At 52.4% G+C, this 20,540-nt stretch overlaps 1 protein-coding gene across 1 annotated transcript; it reads left to right on the top strand.

The window, feature by feature from the left end:
- Window positions 1–1,280: 1,280 nt before the first annotated feature.
- LOC103172723 (histone H1-like) lies at window positions 1,281–3,146 on the top strand. Its single transcript, XM_007885444.2, has one exon. The coding sequence runs from the start codon at window positions 1,318–1,320 to the stop codon at window positions 1,966–1,968; it is 651 nt and encodes a 216-aa protein (XP_007883635.2). The 5' UTR covers window positions 1,281–1,317; the 3' UTR covers window positions 1,969–3,146.
- The last annotated feature ends 17,394 nt before the right edge of the window (window positions 3,147–20,540 follow it).

The raw sequence follows: 20,540 nt of genomic DNA, 5'->3' as shown, positions 1-20,540 counted from the left end.
ACACAGTAACACGGCCTGACAGGGAGTCACCGCCACAGCTGATACTGTAACACATTCAGTGCTCGGCAGAGAAACGGAGAATGAATGGCTCTCAGCTCAAAGTCATTCCATATTATTTTCAGGCAGCTGTTTGTGTCATGAAACATGCTCGAGATTTGTTCAGCTAGCTGGAGAGGATTGGCATGTGCCTGCGAATATTCCCCTTTGACCTCAATCGCCATGTAAGCCTTTTATTGCTATCTATATCTCTGTAGTTAAACAATCAGTTCAATTCCAGGCAGAGGGCGAAACCTTGGGCAAGTTTCCTTACTCCACACAGAGCCTAATAATAATCCCTCCAAAACCGAAAACAATAATAAATTGGTCATTTTCAATCCAGGACTGTTTGTGGGACATTGCTGTGCGCAATTGGCTGCCGCGTTCGCCCACAAATATACAGTCAATTCACTTTACAGTGTGTTCTGTGAAGCGCTTTGGTCCCGTCCTCCTGACGTGAAAAGCGCTATATCAAATGCAAGGATTACTATTATTATTATTACTATTAACCGTGGAGCACACAGACAGAACCAGTGAAATCCTTTCTCCTTTGTCCTATCTGTGAGAACACTGACACTGTGGCGAGCTCCTATCTCAGAGCCTCCTGTCACTCACTGCGCTGCCAAACAGTCACAAACTCCGGGAGACTGCAGCACATAACATGGACAGAGGAAATCCGACTCCTGAGAATTCAATGACTGGGGTATAGTTTAGCCAGTTCAAGGCGCTGATTCAATGATAGTAGTCAGCGGCTCTGTGTTAAAAAGGCGCCAGACTCAGATTCCAGTCACTGTGCTAGTGTGTCCAGCTTCATCCCGGGATTTCCAAATCCCTAGCACCAGAAGTAAGAATATTTTCTGTTGACGGGATGGCCCCGACCCTCTGCTTGACATCACAGCCACAATTTAAGCTGTGATTCTGTTTGGTTTGAGAATATCATTCAAGTCGCCGTCAATATGTCCAGGATTCAGCGCTGATCCGCGGGCAATCCCACATTCAAACGTTTTTAACTGGAAGCTGCTGCCTTTAGTTCAGTTGTGCAGTGTCTCTCAGTGAAGAGCGGATTGTGCACTTCAGCGAAAGGCTGTTGTTGACTCTCAGCACAAACGAGTTTAGAGACAAACGATCAGTTTTGGAAACGACAGAAACACAGAGATTTGAAACCCGGAAGCTGAGCAGCGGCTGACTCTGCCGCGTCCGCTCGGAGGCTGTAAGTGGCTGTGGCGCCGCCTGGCTTCACTATCCTGAGCAGCTCCACACACTGAGCCTCTCACAGGGACTATGGCTGAAACTGCTCCCGCCGCCGTCCAGCCTCCTGCAGCCGCCACCGCTTCGCCCAAAGCCGCCAAGAAGAAGCGCGTTGCCCCGAAGCAGAAACCCGGCTTCAACCTGATGGAGGAGATCAAGCAGATGGTGGCGAGCGCTGAGCATCGCAGGGGCTTGTCCGTGGTCGCCATCAAGAAGACTCTGGACGCCAAAGGCTACAAGCCGGAAACTCACAAACACCAGGTCAGGGCTTCTCTGAAGAGACTGGCAGACAGAGGTATCCTGATCCAGACCACGGGCATCGGCGCCACCGGCTCCTTCAAACTCAACAAGGACAACGCGGCAAAGAAGCCGACCCCGCGGGGGAAGAAGGCAGCGGCCGCCAAGAAAGCTTCTCCACGGAAGAAACTTGCAACAAAAAAGCCAAGTTCACCCAAGAAACCATCTGTGCCCAAGAGAGTCCACAAAGCCAAGTCTCCCGCTGTCAAGAAGACCCCGAAAGCTGCCGTGAGTAAGAAGCCCAAATCGGCCAAAAAACCTGTAAAGAAAGCGGTGGTAAAGAAAGCTGTAAAGAAGCCCGCAGCCTCAAAGAGACCAAGCGGCAAAACCGCCAAACGTTTCCCCAAAGCGCCGGCGGCTAAGAAAACACCAGCCAAAAAGAAGTAACTTCTCCCCTCTGCTGATATTAACCCCCAAAGGCTCTTCTCAGAGCCACCCATTCCCTCCCAAACGAGCTGCACCTAACGAATGATTCTGGGGTCAGCAGAGTGTCTGTCACAGGAGAGCAGAAACATAGACATAAACAGCAGGTACTGGGACCTTTGGCGTGTGTCCATGGCAGCATCTTGGCACCTGAGTCGGTATGAATCCGAGTTAGTCCAGTGGTTAGTATCTCCGCCTGTCACGCGGGAGACCGGGGTTCAAATCGCCGACAGGGAGGTCGCTTTAGTCTCTGTTAGTTACCAAACAAGCATTCGTAAAAGACAACAATGATATCTGTGCCCAGTAACCAACGCTGCTTCTAAACTGTTTGGAACAGACAAAGACCAAGTGTGTCAAGAGCAAATATCCCCATAAAAAATATCAACTAAACATCTTTTGCTTTTCACCTCAAAATATTATTTGCCCGCTATGTGTACATCAAATTTACCTGAAACGGTACAGACAGTTATACAGAGACCAGGCCAGTTTACCGAGACCAGACCTGTTATACAGAGACAAGACAGACATTCTGAACTGTATTTGAATTGGATTTCTCTTTACTGGGACTATTCTGCTTAATTATGAGCCCATTAACCATTGTTGCATTAAATATATATTGGCATTAGCATTTATTAGTAAATAAATGCAACAAGTTTCCACTATTGTGCTTTATCCTCACAGGCCTTTGTGTTGCTTTGAGTAATACAGCATTAACTTGAGAGTTAACTCTATATAACTCAAAGCAACACAACCTGCTGTCCTGCTGTCCTCCACAGCCCTGCTGTCTTGTGGGGTTTGGAAGATCTTACCATCAGATAAGGAAGCCAGTCTCCGGGCTGCAATACCGAGGCTGACCACAGGGGAAGCAGATATTTCTGTCTCTCAGGGTGAAAGCTCAGGTGTAAACCTGCAAGAGAGGAAACTGGCAGATAATATTTGTGCAAATTAATTTAACTGATGTGAAATCTGAGAAAATAAAACCTTTATTCCAGGTGAATTAATACATGTCGATAAACTTTGAAGTTATGATGAACTGTAGTCCTGTAGCTCAGTGGTTATTGCCCTCGCCTTGCCCCTGGCTTCAAATCCAGGCAGGGAGAAACCTTGGGCAAGTTTCCTTACTCCACACACCTAATAATAATCCCTCCAAAAAACAAAACAATAATTGGTCATTTTCAATCCACGACTGTTTGTGGGACGCTGCTCTGCGCAATTGGCTGCCGCGTATCGCCAACAATGATAGTCAATTCACTTTACAGCATATTCTGTGAAGCGCTTTGAGACGTTGAGAAGACATGAAAAGCGCTATATCAAATGCAAGGATTATTATTATTATAACAATGATGATAATAATCACTGTGGTTGTAGATTTTGTGTATGAACAAAATAGCACATAATTTTACTGTTGTCAGAAAGATGTCAGTCAATTGTGGAAAGCCATCCACTATCTTAAAACTATTCAAACATATATACTATGAATCGCAAAACAGAAACAAATGATGGAAGATTTAACACAGAAATCTATTCGGATAGGGAATGCCCAATATGAAACCATGGCTGAGACGGTTTCAAATTTCATAATAAGAGAGCATTTGATAAATATCTGCAACAGTAATACAAAAGGCTGTGGGGGAAGCAGCTGGAGAATGTGATGGAACTCATTGCAACAATCATTGAAGGAGGTGTTTAATGCAAGCACAGTTGTGTGAAAGGCCTCCTTCAATGGTTCACATTTTTCATGATTCTATAGTTTAGAGCAATGATATATCAATATAAAAATAAAATCTTTTTAAAAAATCTCCCAAAGATTCTTTCGTTGCATTGTGGATATTGTTCCTCTTTTCCAACATAAAAATGTCTACAATCATAATTTGCACAAACAATATCTACAAGTTTCCTCTCTTAACCGCTGAGGGTTCACCTTGAAAGGCAAAAATATTTGTTCCCCCATGTCACCGAGTTACCAAATAGCAAAGCATTATTTGGCTACTTTTTGAACATTGAAGAGCTCTGCCCTATTCAGCCAACTGCCTCCATTTCATCTCAGCAAACGGTTTCTCCTCCCACCTCCAGGCGTTCACCTGCGGTGTACCCCAGGGTTCCATCCTTGGCCCCCTTCTTTTCCTAAATATGGTCCCTTCTTGGGGATGTCATCTGAAATTACGGGGTCCTCTTCTACATATATTCAGATGACACACAAATTTGCATTGCGTATTCCAGTTCCACCATAATCCAGGGCCACAGCACTCCCCTCGCAAGTGAGAGAACCTGGCTTGGATTCCTGGAAGAGCGAAACACTGGGCACATTTCCTTCAACCCTGGAGAAATCCTGGTGTAAAATCTAAAGCTTAGCAATATCAATTCAAGTTGGTTCCCTGAATGTGTTCAGCATTTGCAAAAAATCGGGCTGTATTTCAGCCCTGCAGTATCTGTCCAGGGTAAAGGCCGACATCCTGTTCCTGCAGCAATGTGGAATCCCTCAATGTGGCAGCTTCAGGGTCTGGTCCAAGTGGTGGTCTCCCCACTGAACCTCAGTTTGTTATGGGGCCATGGCTGCCACAGCTCTGGGGTATCTGTCCTGCTACAAGGTGGTAGGGAATTCACCATCACCGACCGAAAGGGGGGAAACTAAGCTGTTTGCATGTTCAGGTGGAGTTTGGAGATTCCAGGGCACGACTGGAAATCAGCCCTCAGTTACTCCTGCTTTCCTGGACAATAATCCTTCTAATAACATCCATGATTTGTTGTGGGTCATTGCTGGAGCTGAATGGGAGATTCCTTGTTCCCACTGACTGGTGTTCCCTCCAAATGTTGTTGTCAAGCTCGGCTGGCTGGTCTAGCATTAACAGTGTGTGTTCCTTATCCTCTCAGGAAGCCAAGCAGGGCATCCCTCAAGTCAGTGCACATTGAAATACAACCTTGCTTTTAATATTGCCCCTTTCATGTCTGAAAGTATCAACTTTGTTTCACATCATTTCACTTTTGATGAAAGACCCACCTGTGCACTGTGTCTGTATCAAAGTGATTCACTGAGAATAAAACCAGAGTGGGGTTTGGGGGTCTTGTGACTCAGGTTCAATATCTCCATGAAATAACCTCAGACATGTATAAAGCTGCTTTCCCTGCATGAGCTGCTCCATTGCAATGGCTATTCTGTACGCAGCACCGACTGCCCTGGTCCAAGTGGCCAATGACCTCTATCTGCAACCAGGACTCTTCTGCCACCTTGTTCTCAGAACCTCTTCGTTGTCTCCCACATTTATCCACACGATCCTTCTCTCAGCTCTGCTCCACCTTCAAGATTCTGTCCAATACTAGTTTCACTCTTACCTATTCCAGCAAAGTTGCTCCTATGTCATTTCAAACAGCTTCTCCTACTGCTCCCAAACATACACAAGCAGTGTTCTTTAGAGTTTCATCCCAGTCCCTGCTGTTCTGATGGGTGCATTGTCAGCTATCAAGTGATTCATGAGCTGGCACTTGCATGAATGTTGGCCAAAGAAATTGTTATTGTGCAATTGGTTTTATTTGCGGCAATAACAGGCCTGGTCTCTGTATGACAGGCCTGGTCTCTGTATAACAGGCCTGGTCTCTGTATAACTGGGCTGGTCTCTCTTTAATAAACCTGTTCTCCATATAACTGGCCTGCTCTCTGTATAACTGGACTGGTCTCTCTATAATAAATCTGTTCTCTGTATAACAGGCCTGGTCTCTGTATGACAGGCCTGGCCAATTTTTCTATCATAATAATAATCCTTGCATTTGATGTAGAGTGTACAATCTCGTCAAGACATCTTAAAGTGCTTCACAGAATATACTGTAAAATGAATTGACTGCATATTTTGTGGCTGAAATGTGGCAGCCAATTGTGCAGAACCATGTTCCACACACAGTCGTGGATTGAATGACCAGATTATTTTATTTTAAAAACATTTCTTAGAATGCATTATTAGCTTCAATCCGCAGCTAAATACACAGGCTTTTTCTGTTGCTCACACACAACAATATCACGTACACATGGAGGGTTTATCAATTTGATACTCAAATATAGTTAATAAAATATGAAAATGGAGTATTGGTTCCGTGTATGGATACATAATCATAGATTCACTGAAATTAAATCAAACTAATATGATACACATTTACCAACTACAAAAACAATCAACAGGTCTAAATTGATGCAAAGTGAGGAAGGAGCCATGAAGTTTCGGCACGTGGTAAACTTGGAAGATTTTCAGGTCAAGAGAGGGATGGTAGAGCGTAAGGAGAAAAAAACAGAGGAATAAGGGGCCAGATTAAGGGTAGCTCAGAAAATGAGGGCCCTCTCGCCGCCACATTGTTTTGGGTTGGGGGAGTGGTGAAATGTGTAGCCAGTAGGGGAGGCTTCAACCAGGTGCACGGAGTCACTGGGGGAACAGCCAGGTTTCTGTAAGCCCAAGAATATCAATGTGCTCATCCAGAATGAGGTCATGGACAGTAAGGTCTTTTTTGGAAAGGGAACGGACATTTTGGAGGGAAATCCGGATAGGTTTGCTGGTGGGGGGGCATGGAGGAGAGAGAGTGGTATAGAGAGGCTTTGGGGTGGTGGAGGAGAAATGACCATGGAGTTTGTGGAGCAGGCCATGTTGGGGAGGGTATGGATGATGTTGGGGGGTGTGAGTGTTTGCCTTTCAGAGGTGGTAGGTACAGAGAGAGTGAGCGATAAACACAGGCTATGGGAGATAGCGCAGGGGTGGTGTAGGGGGCTGGGGTGGGGGGATGTGGATAGGGGCTGTGGGTAGGGAGGAGAAGGCGGTCATGGTTCAGGTTCCAGGAACTGGGAGGGAACGGAGGACAAGGTGGCAGAAGGATAGTAAAATTTCTCTGGTGAGGGTACACTCACACAACAGAGACACATAAATTTATCGAATCAAAACGAATGAAACTGGTTTTCAACCATCGTTGAAGGCAGCCATTCATACAAGCCAGATTGTAGGAAAGGTCTCCTTCAATACTTTACATTTGATGTGATTCTACTTTCAGAGCACGATTGTATTATTCTTATGAATATATGTTCTTACCATAGAGTGGTAAAACAACCATATCATCTACATTTTATATCAGGAGTCTAGGTAAATGTCTGAAATTGGGTGTTTAAGAGGGTTTCTGTAGGTGGGTGTTGTGAGCTCAGGTGTGTGTGTGGGTGCCTAGCTCGGGTGTGTAGGTGGGTATGTGAGCTCGGGTGCGTAGGTGGGTGGGTGAGCTCGGGTGTGGCGGTGGATGTGTGAGTTCGGAACTATAGGTGGGTGTGTGAGCTCAGGTGTAGGTGCGTGTCTAGCTCGGATATGGATGTTGGTATCTAACTCGGGTGTATAGGTGGGTGTGTTAGCTCCGGAGTGTTGGTGTGTATCTAACTCGGGTGTGTTGGTGGGTGTCTATTTCGGGTGTGTATGTGGGAGTCTGAGCTCAGGTGTGTAGGTGGGTGTGTGAGTTCGGGTGTGCAGGTGGGTGTGTTAGCTCGGGTGTATTGGTGGGTGTCTAGCTCGTGTGTGCTGGTGGGTGTCCAGCAAGGGTGTGTTGGTGGGTGTCTAGCTCGGGTGTGTAGGTGGGTGTCTGAGCTCATGTGTGTAGGTGGTTGTGTGAGCTCGGGTGTATAGGTGGGTGTGTGAGTTCGGGTGTGTAGATGGGTGTGTGAGTTCGCGTGTGCAGTTGGGTGGGTGAGCTGGGGTGTGTAGTTGTGTGTCTGCGCTCGGGTCTTATGATGCGTGCGTGGGTTGGGTCTGTGGATTGGAGTGTGAGCTCGGGTGTGCAGTTGGGTGTGTAAGCCCGGGTGTGTAGGTGTGTGTCTGAGCTCGGCTTTGTAGGTGGGTGTCTGAGCGCGTGTGTGAAGGTGGGGGTCGAGCTCAGGAGTGTAGTTTGATGTGTGAGCTCAGGTGTATAGATGGGTGTGTGAGCTCGGCTGTGAAGGTGGGTGTGTGAGTTTGGAATTGTAGTTGGGCGTGTGAGCTCAGATGTGTTGGTGGGTGTCTAGCTCGGGTATGGTTGTTGGTATCTAACTCGGGTGTGCAGGTGGGTGTGTTAGCTCTGGTGTGTAGGTGGGTGTCCAGCTCGGGTTTGTAGGTTGGTGTCTAACTCAGGTGTGTAGGTTGGTGTGTTAGCTCGGGTGTGTTGGTAGGTGTCTAGCTCGGGTGTGTTGGTGGGTGTCTGGCTCGGGTGTGTTGGTGGGTGTCTGCCTCGGGTGTGTTTGTGGTTGTGTCTAGCTCGGGTGTGTTGATGGGTGTCTGAGCTCAGGTGTGTAGGTGGGTGCCTGAGCTCGGGTCTGTAGGTGGGTGTCTAGCTCGGGTCTGTAGGTGAGTGTGTGATGTTGGGTGTCGAGGTGGGTGTCTGGGCTCGGCTGTGCAGGTGGGTGTCCGAGCTCGGGTGTGTACATGGGAGTCTAGCTCAGGTCTGTAGGTGGGTGTATGATTTCGGGTGTGTAGATGGGTGTCTGTGTTCGGGTGTGCAGGTGTGTGTCTGAGTTCGGGTGTGTAGGTGGTTGCCTGAGCTCGGGTGTGTATGTGGTTGTTTGAGCTCAGGCGTTTAAGTGCGTGTCTGAGCTCGGGTGTGTACGTGGGAGTCTAGCTCGGGTCTGTAGGTGGGTGCACGAGCTCGGATCTGTAGGTGGGTGTGTGACTTCGGGTGTGTAGATAGGTGTCTGTGTTCGGGTGTGCAGGTGGGTGTCTGAGCTCGGGTGGGTAGGTGGGTGTCTAGCTTGGGTGTGTAGGTGTGTGTCTGAGCTCGGGTGTGTATGTGGGTGTTTGAGCTCGGGTTTGTAAGTGGATGTCTGAGCTCGGGTGTTTAGGTGGGTGTGTGAGCTCAGGTGTGTAGCTGCGTGTCTGAGCTCGGGTGTGTCGGTGCGTGTGTGAGCCCGGTTCTGTAGGTGGGTGCGTGAGTTCGGGTGTGCGGGTGGGTGGGTGAGTTTGGGTATGCAGGTGTGTGTGTGAGCTCGGGTGTGTAGGTGTGTGTCTGAGCTCGGGTGTTTAGGTGGGTGTCTGAGCTCGGGTGTGTATGTGGGTGTCTGAGCTCGGGTGTGTAGGTGGGTGTCTGAGCTCGGGTGTGTAGGTGGGTATGTGAGCTCGGGTGCGTAGGTGGGTGGGTGAGCTCGGGTGTGGCGGTGGATGAGTGAGTTCGGAACTGAAGGTGGGTGTGTGAGCTCAGGTGTAGTTGCGTGTCTAGCTCGGATATGGATGTTGGTATCTAACTCGGGTGTATAGGTGGGTGTGTAAGCTCCGGAGTGTTGGTGTGTATCTAACTCGGGTGTGTTGGTGGGTGTCTATTTCGGTTGTGTATGTGAGTGTCTGAGCTCAGGTGTGTAGGTGGGTGTGTGAGTTCGGGTCTGCGGGTGGGTGTGTTAGCTCGGGTGTGTTGGTGGGTGTCTAGCTCGTGTGTGTTGGTGGGTGTCCAGCTCGGGTGTGCTGGTCGTTGTCCAGCTAGGGTGTGTTGGTGGGTGTCTAGCTCGGGTGTGTAGGTGGGTGTCTGAGCTCATGTGTGTAGGTGGTTGTGTGAGCTCGGGTGTGTAGGTGGGTGTGTGAGTTCGGGTGTGTGAGTTCGCGTGTGCAGTTGGGTGGGTGAGCTGGGGTGTGTAGTTGTGTGTCTGAGCTCGGGTCTTATGATGCGTGTGTGGGTTGGGTCTGTGGATTGGAGTGTGAGCTCGGGTGTGCAGTTGGGTGTGTAAGCCCGGGTGTGTAGGTGTGTGTCTGAGCTCGGGTGTGTAGGTGGGTGTCTGAGCTCGTGTGTGAAGGTGGGTGTCGAGCTCAGGAGTGTAGGTTGATGTGTGAGCTCAGGTGTATAGATGGGTGTGTGAGCTCGGCTGTGACGGTCGGTGTGTGAGTTCGGAATTGTAGTTGGGCGTATGAGCTCAGATGTGTTGGTGGGTGTCTAGCTCGGGTATGGATGTAGGTATCTAACTCGGGTGTGCAGGTGGGTGTGTTAGCTCCGGAGTGTTGGTGTGTATCTAACTCGGGTGTGTTCGTGGGTTTTCGGGTGTGTATGTGAGTGTCTGAGCTCAGGTGTGTAGGTGGGTGTGTGAGTTCGGGTCTGCGGGTGGGTGTGTTAGCTCGGGTGTGTTGGTGGGTGTCTAGCTCGTGTGTGTTGGTGGGTGTCCAGCTCGGGTGTGCTAGTGGTTGTCCAGCTAGGGTGTGTTGGTGGGTGTCTAGCTCGGGTGTGTAGATGGGTGTCTGAGCTCATGTGTGTAGGTGGTTGTGTGAGCTCGGGTGTGTAGGTGGGTGTGTGAGTTCGGGTGTGTGAGTTCGCGTGTGCAGTTGGGTGGGTGAGCTGGGGTGTGTAGTTGTGTGTCTGCGCTCGGGTCTTATGATGCGTGTGTGGGTTGGGTCTGTGGATTGGAGTGTGAGCTCGGGTGTGCAGTTGGGTGTGTAAGCCCGGGTGTGTAGGTGTGTGTCTGAGCTCGGGTGTGTAGGTGGGTGTCTGAGCTCGTGTGTGAAGGTGGGTGTCGAGCTCAGGAGTGTAGTTTGATGTGTGAGCTCAGGTGTATAGATGGGTGTGTGAGCTCGGCTGTGAAGATCGGTGTGTGAGTTCGGAATTGTAGTTGGGCGTATGAGCTCAGATGTGTTGGTGGGTGTCTAGCTCGGGTATGGATGTTGGTATCTAACTCGGGTGTGCAGGTGGGTGTGTTAGCTCTGGACTACTGGTGGGTATCTCTCTCGGTTGTGTTGGTGGGTGTCTATTTCGGGTGTGTATGTGGGTGTCTGAGCTCAGGTGTGTAGGTGGGTGTGTGAGTTCGTATCTGCAGGTGGCTGTGTGAGCTCAGGTGTGTAGGTGGGTGTCCAGCTCGGGTTTGTAGGTTGGTGTCTAACTCAGGTGTGTAGGTGGGTGTGTTAGCTCGGGTGTGTTGGTAGGTGTCTGGCTCGGGGGTGTTGGTGGATGTCTGAGCTCATGTGAGTAGGTGGGTGTGTGAGCTCGGGTGTGTAGGTGGGTGTCTAGTTCGGCTCTAGGTCCGGTGTGTATGTTGGTGTCTAAGCTCAGGTGTGTAGTTGCGTGTGTGAGCTCCGTTGTGTACCTGGTTGTCTGAGCGCAGGTATGCAGGTGTGTGTGTCATCTCAGCTGTTCAGGTGGGTGTCTGAGCTCGCGTGTGTAGGTGGGTGTTTAGCTAATGTGTGTAGGTGGGTGCCGGACCTCGGATCTGTTGGTGGGTGTCTAGCTCGGGTCTGTAGGTGGGTGTGTGATGTTGAGTGTCTGGGTGGGTGTCTGAGCTCGGGTGTGTAAGTGGATGTCTGAGCTCAGGTGTGTAGGTGTGTGTGTGAGCTCTGGTTTGCAGTTGGGTGTGTGATGTCAGGTGTGTAGGTGGGTGTGTGAGGTCGGGTGTGTGAGGTCCGGTGTGTATGTAGGTGTCTGAGCTCGGGTGTGATTGTGCGTGTCTGAGCTCGGGTGTGTAGGTTTGTGTCTGAGCTCGGGTGTGTAGGTTGGTGTGTGAGCTCGGGTGTGTAGGTGGGTGTGTGAGCTCCGTTGTCTAGCTGGGTGTCTGAGCGCAGGTATGCAGGTGGGTGTGTCATCTCAGCTGTTCAGGTAGGTGTCTGAGCTCGCGTTTGCAGGTGGGTGTCTATCTAATGTGTGTAGGTGGGTGCCTGAGCTCGGATCTGTTGGTGGGTGTCTAGCTCGGGTTTCTAGGTGGCTGTCTAACTCGGGTCTGTAGGTGGGTGTGTGATGTCGGTTGTGTAGGTGGGTGCCTGAACCCAGTTGTATAGGTGAATGTCCAGCTCGGGTCTGCGGGTGCGTGCCTGAGCTCGGGTGTGTAGTTGGGTGTGTGAGCTCGGGAGTGAAGGTGGTTGTGTGAGCCCGGGTTTGTCGGTGGGTGTGTGAGTTCCGCTCTGAAGGTGGGTGTGTGAGTTCGGATGTGTTGGTGGGTGTGTCGCTCGGGCGTGTTGGTGGGTGTCTAGTTCGAGTCTGTAGGTGGGTGCTTGAGCTCTATTCTGTAGGTGGGTGTCTGACTTCGTATGTGTTGATGGGTGTGTGAGTTCGGGTGTGTTGGTGGGTGTGTCGCTCGGGTCTGTCGATGGGTGCATGAGCTCGAGTCTGTAAGTAAGTGTGTGAGTTCGGGTGTGTAGATGGGTTTGTGATATCGAGTGTGCAGGTGGGTGGGTGAGCTCGGAGGTGTAGGTGTGTGTCTGAGCTCGGGTGTGTAGGTGGGGGTGTGAGCTCTGGTTTGTAGGTGGGTGTGTGATGTCGGATGTGTAGGTGGGTGTGTGAGGACGTCTATGTGAGGTCCGGTGTGTATGTGGGTGTCCAAGCTCAGATGTTTAGTTGCGTGTGTGAGCTCCGGTGTGTAGTTTGGTGTCTGAGCCCAGGTGAGTAGTTGGTGTGTGAGCTCGAGTATGTAGGTGGGTATCTAGCTCGGGTCTGTAGGTGGGTGTGTGATGTTGAGTGTCTACGTGGGTGTCTGAGCTCGGGTGTGTAAGTGGGTGTCTGAGCTCAGGTGTGTAGGTGTGTGTGTAAGCTCTGGTTTGCAGTTGGGTGTGTGATGTCATGTGTGCAGGTGGGTGTGTGAGGTCGGGTGTGTGAGGTCCGGTGTGTATGTGGTTGTCTGAGCTCAGGTGTGTAGGTGGGTGTGGGAGCCACGTGTGTAGGTGGGTGTGTGAGCTCGGGTGTGTAGGTGGGTGTGTGAGCTCGGGTGTGAAGGTGGGTGTGTGGGCTCGCGTTTATAGGTGATTGTGTGAGTTCGGCTCTGAAGGTGGGTGGGTGAGGTCGGGTGTGCAGGTGGGTGGGTAAGGTCGGGTGTGTAGGTGGGTGTCTGAGTGTCTGAGCTCAGTTGTATAGGTGTGTGTCTACCTCAGGTGTGCAGGTGGATGTCGACCTCGGGTCTATAGGTGGGTGCCTGAACTCGGGTTTCTAGGTGGGTGTCTAACTCGGCTCTGTAGGTGGGTGTGTGATGTCGGTTGTGTAGGTGGGTGCCTGAACCCAGTTGTATAGGTGAATGTCCAGCTCGGGTCTGCGGGTGCGTGCGTGAGCTCGGGTGTGTAGTTGGGTGTGTGAGCTCGGGAGTGAAGGTGGTTGTGTGAGCCCGGGTTTGTCGGTGGGTGTGTGAGTTCCGCTCTGAAGGTGGGTGTGTGAGTTCGGAACTGTAGGTGGGCGTGTGAGCTCGGATGTGTTGGTGGGTGTCCAGCACGGGCGTGTTGGTGGGTGTCTAGTTCGAGTCTGTAGGTGGGTGCTTGAGCTCTGTTCTGTAGGTGGGTGTCTGACTTCGTCTGTATTGATGGGTGTGTGAGTTCGGGTGTGTTGGTGGGTGTGTAGCTCGGGTCTGTCGGTGGGTGCAAGAGCTCGAGTCTGTAAGTAAGTGTGTGAGTTCGGGTGTGTAGATGGGTTTGTGATATCGAGTGTGCAGGTGGGTGGGTGAGCTCGGAGGTGTAGGTGTGTGTCTGAGCTCGGGTGTGTAGGTGGGGGTGTGAGCTCTGGTTTGTAGGTGGGTGTGTGATGTCGGATGTGTAGGTGGGTGTGTGAGGACGTCTGTGTGAGGTCCGGTGTGTATGTGGGTGTCCAAGCTCAGATGTTTAGTTGCGTGTGTGAGCTCCGGTGTGTAGTTTGGTGTCTGAGCCCAGGTGAGTAGTTGGGTGTGTGAGCTCGAGTATGTAGGTGGGTATCTAGCTCGGGTCTGTAGGTGGGTGTGTGATGTTGAGTGTCTAGGTGGATGTCTGAGCTCGGGTGTGTAAGTGGGTGTCTGAGCTCAGGTGTGTAGGTGTGTGTGAGCTCTGGTTTGCAGTTGGGTATGTGATGTCATGTGTGCAGGTGGGTGTGTGAGGTCGGGTGTGTGAGGTCCGGTGTGAATGTGGTTGTCTGAGCTCAGATGTGTAGTTGGGTGTGTGAGCACGGGTGTGTAGGTGGGTGTCTGAGCCAGGTGTGTAGGTGGGTGTGTGAGCTCGGGTGTGTAGGTGGGTGTCTGAGCTCAGGTGTGCAGGTGGGTTTCTGAGCTCTCGTGTGTAGGTGGGTGTCTAGCTAATGTGTGTAGGTGGGTGCCGGAGCTCGGGTGTGTTGGTGGGTATCCTGCTCGGGTCTGTAGATGGGTATGTGATGTTGTGTGTCTCGGTGAGTTTCTGGGCTCGGGTGTGCCGGGTCTGTAGGTGGGTGTGTGATTTCGGGTGTTTAGGTTTGTGTCTGAGCTCGGGTGTGATTGTGGGTGTCTGAGCTCGGGTGTGTAGGTTTGTGTCTGAGCTCGAGTGTGTAGGTTGGTGTGTGAGGTCGGGTGTGTAGGTGGTTGTCTGAGCTCAGTTGTGTAGGTGAGTGTCTACCTCGGGTGTGCAGGTGGATGTCGACCTTGGGTCTGTAGGTGGGTGCCTGAACTCGTGTTTCGAGGTGGGTGTCTAACTCGGGTCTGTAGTTGGGTTTGTGATGTCGGTTGTGTAGGTGGGTGCCTGAGCCCGGTTGTGGAGGTGGATGTCTAGCTCGGGTCTCTAGGTGCGTGCCTGAGCTCGGGTGTGTTGGTGTGTGTTTGAGCTCGGGTGTGAAGGTGGTTGTGTGAGCTCGGGTTTGTAGGTGAGTGTATGAGTTCCGCTCTGTAGGTGGGAGTGTGAGTTCGGAACTGTAGGTGGGCGTGTGAGCTCGGATGTGTTTGTGGGTGTTTTAGCTCGGGTGTGTTAGTGGGTGTCTAGCATGGGTGTGTTGGTGGGTGTCTGAGCTCATGTGATTAGGTGGATGTGTGAGCTCCGGTGTGTAGGTGGGTGTCTAGTTCGGGTCTGCAGGTGGGTGCTTGAGCTGTGTTCTGTAGGTGGGTGTGTGAGTTCGTATGTGTTGATGGGTGTGTGAGTTCGGGTGTGTTGGTGGGTGTGTAGCTCGGGTCTGTCGATGGGTGCATGAGCTCGAGTCTGTAAGTAAGTGTGTGGGTTCGGGTGTGTAGATGGGTTTGTGATACCGAGTGTGCAGTTGGGTGTGTGAGCTCGGATGTGTCGGTGTGTGTCTGAGCTCGGGTGTGTAGGTGGGGTTGTGAGCTCTGGTTTGTAGGTGGGTGTGTGATGTCGGATGTGTTGGTGGGTGTGTGAGGTCGTATGTGTGAGGTCCGGTGTGTATGTGGGTGTCCAAGCTCAAATGTGTAGTTGCGTAGGTGAGCTCCGGTGTGTAGGTGGGTGTCTGAGCCCAGGTGAGTAGGTGGGTGTGTGAGCTCGAGTATGTAGGTGGATATCTAGCTCGGGTCTGTAGGTGGGTGTGTGATGTTGAGTGTCTAGGTGGGTGTCTGAGCTCGGGTGTGTAAGTGAGTATCTGAGGTTAGGTGTGTAGGTGTGTGTGTGAGCTCTGGTTTGCAGTTGGGTGTGTGATGACATGTGTGTAGGTGGGTGTGTGAGGTCGGGTGTGTGAGGTCCGGTGTGTATGTGGTTGTCTGAGCTCAGGTGTGTAGTTGGGTGTATGAGCACGGGTGTGTAGGTGGGTGTCTGAGCCAGGTGTGTAGGTGGGTGTGCGAGCTCGGGTGTGTAGGTGGGTGTCTGAGCTCTCGTGTGTAGGTGGGTGTCTAGCTAATGAGTGTAGGTGTGTGCCTGAGCTCGGGTATGTTGGTGGGTGTCTAGCTAATGTTTGCAGGTGGGTGTGTGAGGTCGGGTGTGTGAGGTCCGGTGTGTATGTGGTTGTCTGAGCTCAGGTGTGTAGTTGGGTGTGTGAGCTCGGGTGTGTTGATCCATGTCTGAGCTCGCGTGTTCAGGTGGGTGTCTGAGCTCGGCTGTTAAGGTGGATGTCTGAGCTCCGGTGTGTCGGTGGGTCTCTGAGCTCAGGAGTGTAGGTGGTTTTCTAACCTCGTGTGTAAGTAGGTGTCCAGATCGTGTGTGTAAGTATGTGCGCAGCTCAGGTGTATAAATGGGTGTGTGAGCTCGGGTGTTTTGGTGTGTGTCTGAGCTCGGGTGTTTTGATGCGTATTTGAGCTCGACTGTGTAGGTTGGTGTGTGAAGTCGGTGTGTAGGTGAGTATCTGAGCTGGGGTGTGTAGGTGGGTGTCTGAGCTCGGGTGTGCAGGTGGGTATCTGAGCTCAGTTGGGCAGGTGGGAGTCTGACCTCAGGTTTGCAGGTGGTTGTCTGAGATCAGGTGTGTAGGTAGCTGTCTAACTCGGCTCTGCAGGTGTGTGCCTGAGCTTGGGTCTGTAGTTGGGTCCCTGAACTCGCGTCTCTATTTGGGTCCCTAAGCTCGGGTCTGTATTTGGGTCCCTGAGCTCGGGTCTGTAGGTAGGTGCCTGAGCTCGGCTGTGTAGGTGGATCCCTGAGCTCGCGTGTGTGAGTTCGGGTGTGTTGGTGGGTGTCTGTGCTCGGGTGTGTTGGTGCTTGTCTGAGCTTGGGTGTGCACGTGGATGTCTGAGCTCGGGAGTGTAGTTGGTTGTCTAGCTCGAGTGTGTATGTGGGTGTCTGAGCTGCGTTGTGTTGGTTGGTTTCTGAGCTCAGGTGTGTAGGTGGGTGCCTGAGCTCGGGTGTGTAGGTGTGTGTCTCGCTCTGGTCTGTAGGTGGGTCACTGAGCTCGGATCTGTAGGTGGGTGTGTGAGCTCGGGTGTGTAGTTGGATGTGTGAGCTCGGGTGTGTAGGTGGGGCCCTGAGCTCGGGTCTGTAGTTGGGTCCCTGAGCTTGGGTTTGTAGGTTGGTGTCTGACCTCGGGTGTGCAGGTGGGTGTCCTTGCTCGGGTGTGTAGGTGGATGTCGGAGCTCGGGTGTGTGCGTGGGTGTCTAAGCTATGGCATTTCGGTGGATGTCTGAGCTCGGATGTTTAGGTGGATGTCTGAGCTCGGGTGTGTAGATGGGTGTCTGAGCTCACTTGTGCATGTAGGTGTCGAGCTCTGCTCTGTACGTGGGTGCCTGAGCTTCGGTCTGTATTTGGGTCCCTGAGCTCGCGTCTCTAGTTGGGTCCCTAAGCTCGTGTCTGTAGTTGGGTCCCTGAGCTCGGGTCTGTACGTGGGTGCCTGAGCTCGGGTGTGTAGGTGGGTCCCTGAGCTCGGGTGTGTAGATGGGTGTGTGAGCTCGGATGTGTTGGTGGGTGTCTGAGCTCGGGTGTGTTGATCCATGTCTGAGCTCGGGTGTGCAGGTAGATGTCTGAGCTCGGGTGTGTACGTGGGTGTCTGAGCTCACGTGTTCAGGGTGTCTGAGCTCGGCTGTTAAGGTGGATGTCTGAGCTCCGATGTGTTGGTGGGTTTCTGAGCTCGGGAGTGTAGGTGGTTTTCTAACTCGGGTGTGTAAGTAGGTGTCCATCGTGTGTGTAAGTATGTCCCCAGCTGAGTTGTGGATGGGTGTGTGAGCTCGGGTGTTTTGGTGGGTGTCTGAGCTCGTGTGTGCAGGTGGGTGTCTAGCTCGGGTGTGTAAGTAGGTGTCCAGATAGTGTGTGTAAGTATGTGCCCAGCTGAGTTGTGGATGGGTGTTTGAGCTCGGGTGTTTTGGTGGGTGTCTGAGCTCGGGTGTGCAGGTGGGTGTCTGAGCTCGTGTGTGCAGGTGCGTGTCTAGCTCGGGTTTGTAAGTAGGTGTCTAGATCACGTGCGTCAGTAGGTGCCTTGCTCGGGTCTGTTGGTGAGTGTTTGAGCTCGACTGTGTAGGTTGGTGTGTGAAGTCGGGTGTGTAGGTGGGTATCTGAGCTGGGGTGTGTAGGTGGGTCCCTGAGCTCGGGTGTGTAGATGGGTGTGTGAGCTCGGATGTTTTGGTGGGTGTCTGAGCTCGGGTGTGTTGATCCATGTCTGAGCTCGGGTGTGCAGGTAGATGTCTGAGCTCGGGTGTGTACGTGGGCATCTGAGCTCGGTTGTATAGGTGGGTGTCTGAGCTCGGGTGTGTAGGTGGGTGTCTGAGCTCGGAGTTTAGGTGGTTGTCTAGCTCGGGTATGTACGTGGGTGTCTAGCTCGTGTGTGTAAGCAGGTGTCTTGATCGCGTGTATAAGTAGGTGTCTAGCTCGGGTCTGTTGATGAGTGCCTGAGCTCGTGTGTGTAGGTTGGTGTGTGAAGTCGGGTGTGTAGGTGGGTGCCTGACTCGGGTGTGTAGGTGGGTGGGTGAGATCGGGTGTGCAGGTGGGTGTCTGATCTCAGGTGTGCAAGTGGGTGTCTGAACTCAGGTATGAAGGTAGGTGTCTAGCTCGGCTCTGCAGGTGGGTGCTTGAGCTTGCTTCTGTAATTGGGTCCCTGAGCTTGGGTCTGTAGGTGGGTGCCTGAGCTCGGGTGTGTAGATTGGTGTGTGAGCTCGGGTTTGTTGGTGGGTGTCTGAGCTCGGTGTGTAAGTGGGTGTCTGAGCTCGAGTGTGAAGGTGGGTGTGTTAACTCGGGTGTGTAGGTAGATGTCTGAGCTCCGGTTTGTTGGAGGGTGTCTGAGCTCGGGAGTTTAGGTGGTTGTCTGGCTCGAGTATGTAGGTGGGTGTTTTGTAGGTTGGTTTCTGAGCTCAGGTGTGTAGGTGGGTATCTGAGCTCGGGTGTGTAGGTGTGTGTCTAGCTCGGGTCTGTAAGTGGCTCCCTGAACTCGGGTCTGTAGGTGGGTGCCTGATCTCGGATGTGTAAATGGATGTGTGAGTTCGGGTGTCTTGGTGGGTTTCTGAGCTCGGGTGTCTAAGTGGGTGTGTAAGCTTGGGTGGGTATGTGAAGTCGGGTATGTAGGTGGGTGTCTTGCTCGGGTTTGTGTGTAGGTGTCTAGCTCGGTTCTGTAGGTGGGTGCCAGAGCTGGGGTGTGTAGTTGAGTCCCTGAGCTCGGTTCTGTAGGAGGGTGTGTAGGTGGCATAGTGAGCTCAGGTGTGTTGGTGAGTGTGTCAGCTCGGATGTGTAGGTGGGTGTGTGAGGTCGGGTGTGTAGGTGGGTGTGTGAGCTCGGGTGTGTAGTTGGGTGTATGAGCTCGGGTGTGTAGGTGCGGCCCTGAGCTCGGGTCGTTAGTTGGATCCAAGAGCTTGGGTCTGTCGGTTGGTGTCGGAGCTCGGGTGTGTAGGTGGTTGTCTGTGCCCGGGTGTGCAGGTGGATGTCTAAGCTCAGGTGTGTACGTGGGTGTCTGAGCTCTGGCATTTAGGTGCGTGTCTGAGCTCGGGTGTGTTGGTGGATGTCTGAGCTCGGGTGTGCAGGTGTGTGTCTAGCTCGGGTCTATAGGTGGATCCCTGATCTCGGGTCGGTCGGTGGGTGCCTGAGCTCGGGTCTGTAGTTGATACCCTCAGCTCGGTTCTGTAGGTGGGTGTGTGGGATTGGTGTGTAGGTCAATGTGTGAGTTCGGGCGTGTAGGTGGCTGAGTGAGCTCAGGTGTCTAGGTAAATGTGTGAGCTCGGGTGTGTAGGTGGGTGGGTGAGTTCGGGTGTGCAGGTGTGTGTGTGAGCTCGTGTATGTAGTTGCGTATGTGAGCTCGGGTTTGTTGGTGGGGCCCTGAGTTCGGGTCTGTAGTTGGGTCCCTGAGCTCGGGTATGTAGTTGGGTCCCTGAGCTCGGGTCTGTAGGTGGGCGCCTGAGCTCGGATAAGTAAATGGGTGTGTGAACTCGGGTGCCTTGGTGGGTTTCTGAGCTCGGGTGTGGACGTGGGTGTGTGAGGTCCGGTGTGAAGGTGGTTGTCTTTCTCGGGTTTGTTTGTTGTTGTCCAGCTCGGGTCTGTAGGTGGGTGCCTGACCTCGGGACTGTAGTTGGGTCCCTAAGCTCGGTTCAGTAGGTGGGTGTGTGGGTTTGGTGTGTAGGTCAGTGTGTGAGTTCGGACTGTGTTGCTGGCTGAGTGAGCTCAGATGTGTAGGTGAGTGTGTGAGCTCGGGTGTTAGATGGGTGTGTGAGGTCGGGTGTGTAGGTGGGTGGGTGAGCTTGGGTGTGTAGTTGGGTGTATGAGCTCGCGTGTGTAGATGTGTGTGTGAGCTCGGTTGTGTAGGTGGATCCCTGAGCTCGGGTCTTTAGTTGGGTCCCTAAGCTTGGGTCTCCAGATTGGTGTTTGAGCTCGGGTGTGTAGGTGGATGTCTGAGCTCGGGTGTGTAGGTGGATGTCTGAGCTCCGGTGTGTAGGTGGGTGTCTGAGCTCAGGTGTGTAGATGGGTGTCTGAGCTCGGGTGTTTAGTTGGGTCCCTGAGCTCGGGTCTGTAGGTGGGTGCCTGAGCTCAGATTTGTAGATTGGTGTGTGAGCTCGGGTGTCTTGGTGGGTGTTTCAGCTCGGGTGTGTAGGTCGGTGTCTGAGCTCGGGTGTGCGGTGGATGTCTGAGCTCGGGTGTGCAGGTGGATGTCTGAGCTCGGCTGTGTTGGTGGATGTCTGAGCTCGGGTGTGCAGGTGGATGTCTGAGCTCGCGTGTATATGTGGTGTCTGAGCTCGGGAGTGTAGGTGGTTGTCTAGCTCTGGTGTAGAGATGGGTGTCTGAGCTCAGTTGTGTAGGTGGGTTTCTGAGCTCAGGTGTGTAGGTGGGTGTCTGGGCTCGGGTGTGTCTACCTCGGGCCTGTAGCTGGGTCCCTGAGCTCGGGTCTGTAGTTGGGTCCCTGAGTTCGGTCTGTAGTTGGCTCCCTGAGCTCACGTCTCTTGTTGGGTGGCTGAGCTCGGATGTGTAGATGGGTGTGTGAGCTCGGGTGTCTTGGTGAGTTTCTGAGCTCGGGTGTGTAGGTGGGTGTCTGAGCTCGGGTGTGTACGTGGGTGTCTCAGCTCGCGTGTT

The sequence above is a fragment of the Callorhinchus milii genome, unplaced genomic scaffold, assembly GCF_018977255.1.
Source record: "Callorhinchus milii isolate IMCB2004 unplaced genomic scaffold, IMCB_Cmil_1.0 Scaffold175, whole genome shotgun sequence".
NCBI lineage: Eukaryota > Metazoa > Chordata > Chondrichthyes > Chimaeriformes > Callorhinchidae > Callorhinchus > Callorhinchus milii.
The sequence above is the reverse complement of the archived record's forward strand: the minus strand, read 5'-3'. Positions and strand labels throughout refer to the sequence as shown.

Coding starts and splice junctions, on each gene's coding strand:
- LOC103172723 (XM_007885444.2), top strand. CDS start 1,318: ATGGCTGAAACTGCTCCCGCCGCCGTCCAGCCTCCTGCAGCCGCCACC.